The 2,500-nt window shown below is 43.6% G+C and overlaps 2 protein-coding genes across 3 annotated transcripts in view; both read right to left on the reverse strand.

The window, feature by feature from the left end:
• Nucleotides 1–239, reverse strand: part of LOC113806329 (RNA-binding protein MEX3B) — a gene marked incomplete in the record, with an annotated part of 110,006 nt that extends 109,767 nt beyond the window's left edge. Inside the window, 1 exon segment of the mRNA XM_070145515.1 lies at nt 1–239. This exon segment is cut by the window's left edge and continues 159 nt beyond it. Coding sequence (XP_070001616.1) covers nt 1–111 — 111 coding nt within the window.
• Nucleotides 1–2,500, reverse strand: part of LOC113819860 (sodium/mannose cotransporter SLC5A10) — a 379,451-nt gene that overhangs the window by 316,599 nt on the left and 60,352 nt on the right. The gene's annotated exons all lie outside the window — the stretch shown is intronic.

Genomic DNA, 2,500 nt, shown 5'->3' on the forward strand with positions numbered 1-2,500 from the left:
GAGTAGCGATAGTTCAAGGGCCAACTGCAGCGCCCTTTGTTCGTCCATTGCGGAGGTGGAGCTCGGAGTCGGTGTTGGCCGCTCCATTTCAAACAAGCTACTGGCTGGCATGGTAGACCAGTATGGATCTTATCTAACACTTTAACTCACGCCACCTTCAATCACTTCACAGTAACATCCACCACGTTTCAGGTGCGATGAGCTTCGTAGATATATGTTTCCAGTGGGGTGGGAGAGCGCCAACTGAATCGTCACGAGAAGGGAGTTCTGTCAACCGGCCTTGGCTCCACCCCCTTTCCGGAATACGCGCTGTGATTGGCTATGCGCTCTGCCGCATAGGCTCGTAGAGCCGGACGAAGCTTTTTATTTCAGTAAATGTTTATTTTCAAGCGTATGACATATTCTTAATGGTTGATAATCACTGACATTATCTAGTATATAAAAATGCATAAGCTGAATAAGTTACAGACAGTGAGCTGAGTGTACTTACCATAAACAAACATTACCGCTAAAACTAATTTCCGCGTTGACAACTCAAGGTTCCGCAGCCCTGATTGGCGCGTTTGAAATTCCCGCTCAATTCGTGACTGAGTTTGTGCCTGATTGCAGGAAATAGTTTGTTCATTCACTAAACTCAACCACTGCAGCATCTTCACGGCAAAGCAATTAATCCATCACATACGAAAAAAGATAACAGTTTCCTTTTTCTTACAGTTCGCCGTAACACTTTTTAAAAAGAGAGAGAATTACATCAGATGACACGTAAGTTTTCTTTGAGCGTATTCGGGACAAAGTCTCTGTGCACGCGATGGGACACGGGCAAGGGACAGCGAGCACATCAGCTGTTCACGATGCCGGTTCCGAGTTGTCATTGTTATCGCGTTCCTGTTCCTTTTTTCGCGGCTTCACAGTCGTGACCGTGAAAACAAGAACATTATTTTAAGCTAGTATGTTAATGAACTATATATTGGCCTGAGATCTTAGTTACATTAGCAGTATGTGCTAGCATTAAAATGGGTCACAGGAAACGAGACAGATGGTCAAACGTTGTGCCTAAGGACATGGAAGAGTAGGAACAAAGGCTAAACGCTCTCATGTGTGCACGCCGTGTAGGCCTTTTTTGTTTCGTACTCTCTACTTTAATATAAGGGTACGGCATATGTGACGGAGATGTAAATAACTTATGTACTCCACATAAAGAGCAAGAACACAGCCAAACTAAAACCAACCGTTATAGGTTTACGAAAAATACTAGTTTTGAAGCTGTACTTCTGATGTTCTTGTTACTTAGCGAGGTCCCGTTCCACTCAAAAGTATTGCCCGGTTACAAGAGAACTATCATGATTTATCCGAAATGTGCATATTGAAAACGCGCTACTCAGCACTCGAAAGTGCTTAGTCTGCTAAAATGCGTTCTAAGTGAACTTGTAATAGAGAGAGCTCACTCCCTTGCCTGACTTGCCGTACGGCCAAGGCAGCTGCACTGATAAGATACGGATGCAACGACTTGAACTATTTTACATAAAATGTATAACATGATCTTTATCACCTTGATAACGTTTGTCCTCCCCGACCTACATAAGTATAAAATTGCGCAGACACACCCAGCTTAAAAGAAAAACACGGACTTCGTCTCCTAACGTCATTCATATTCAAAATGGAGAAGCCAGTTCTGTTTTAAAAAAAGACAGTTAGAATTCATCTCACTCATTCAAGAAGCTTTTTGGCTAACTGCACCTCGGTCTTGGCGCCATTTCTTCTGATACCACGTGGGTCGTTGTCTGCTCTCCGACACCCGGGCTTTCTGATGGCGTTTCAAGGTCTTACGGGATTCTTTGTGTTCCTGTTTTATTCATATATGGTGTATTCATGGCTTTGTTATATGTTTAGGTGATACTTGGTCCTATTAGATGGAAGCTTCGAGAATTCAAATTGTTTCGAAGTAGAATCAGGTTGTGACGTGAAAATCATACAGGGTGACAGGTAGATTTTTTTCTTACTTTCTTTCATTCTATAATAACCTTGTTACTTAATTGGAAAATAGTTTATTCGTGTTGTTTGGTGGATTAATGCATAAAACCCAAGAATTGATTGTATTTCTCTCTAATTTTGTGTGTTTTCTGGAGATGGAAAGTTCAAGAATGAGCATAGGAAACCGTACAGACCTTGACCAGACCGGCGTGGTGGAGGTCCTAGAACCACGCGGTCGCTATCCCATTTACTGCTCCTTCGGTCGCCACTTCTATGTCCGCTCTCTCTCTCTCTCTCTCTCTCTCTCTCTCTCTCTCTCTCTCTCTCTCTCTCTCTCTCTCTCTCTCTCTCTCTCTCTCTCTCTCTCATTCCATCTTTCTCTCTCTCTCTCTCTCTCTCTCTCTCTCTCTCTCTCTCTCTCTCTCTCTCTCTCTCTCTCTCTCTCTCTCTCTCTCTCTCTCTCTCTCTCTCTCTCTCTCTCTCTCTCTCTCTCCCTCCTCCCTCCCTCTCTCGTCCTCTCCTGACACTC

The sequence above is a fragment of the Penaeus vannamei genome, chromosome 3, assembly GCF_042767895.1.
Source record: "Penaeus vannamei isolate JL-2024 chromosome 3, ASM4276789v1, whole genome shotgun sequence".
In the NCBI taxonomy this organism is placed as follows: Eukaryota; Metazoa; Arthropoda; class Malacostraca; order Decapoda; family Penaeidae; genus Penaeus; species Penaeus vannamei.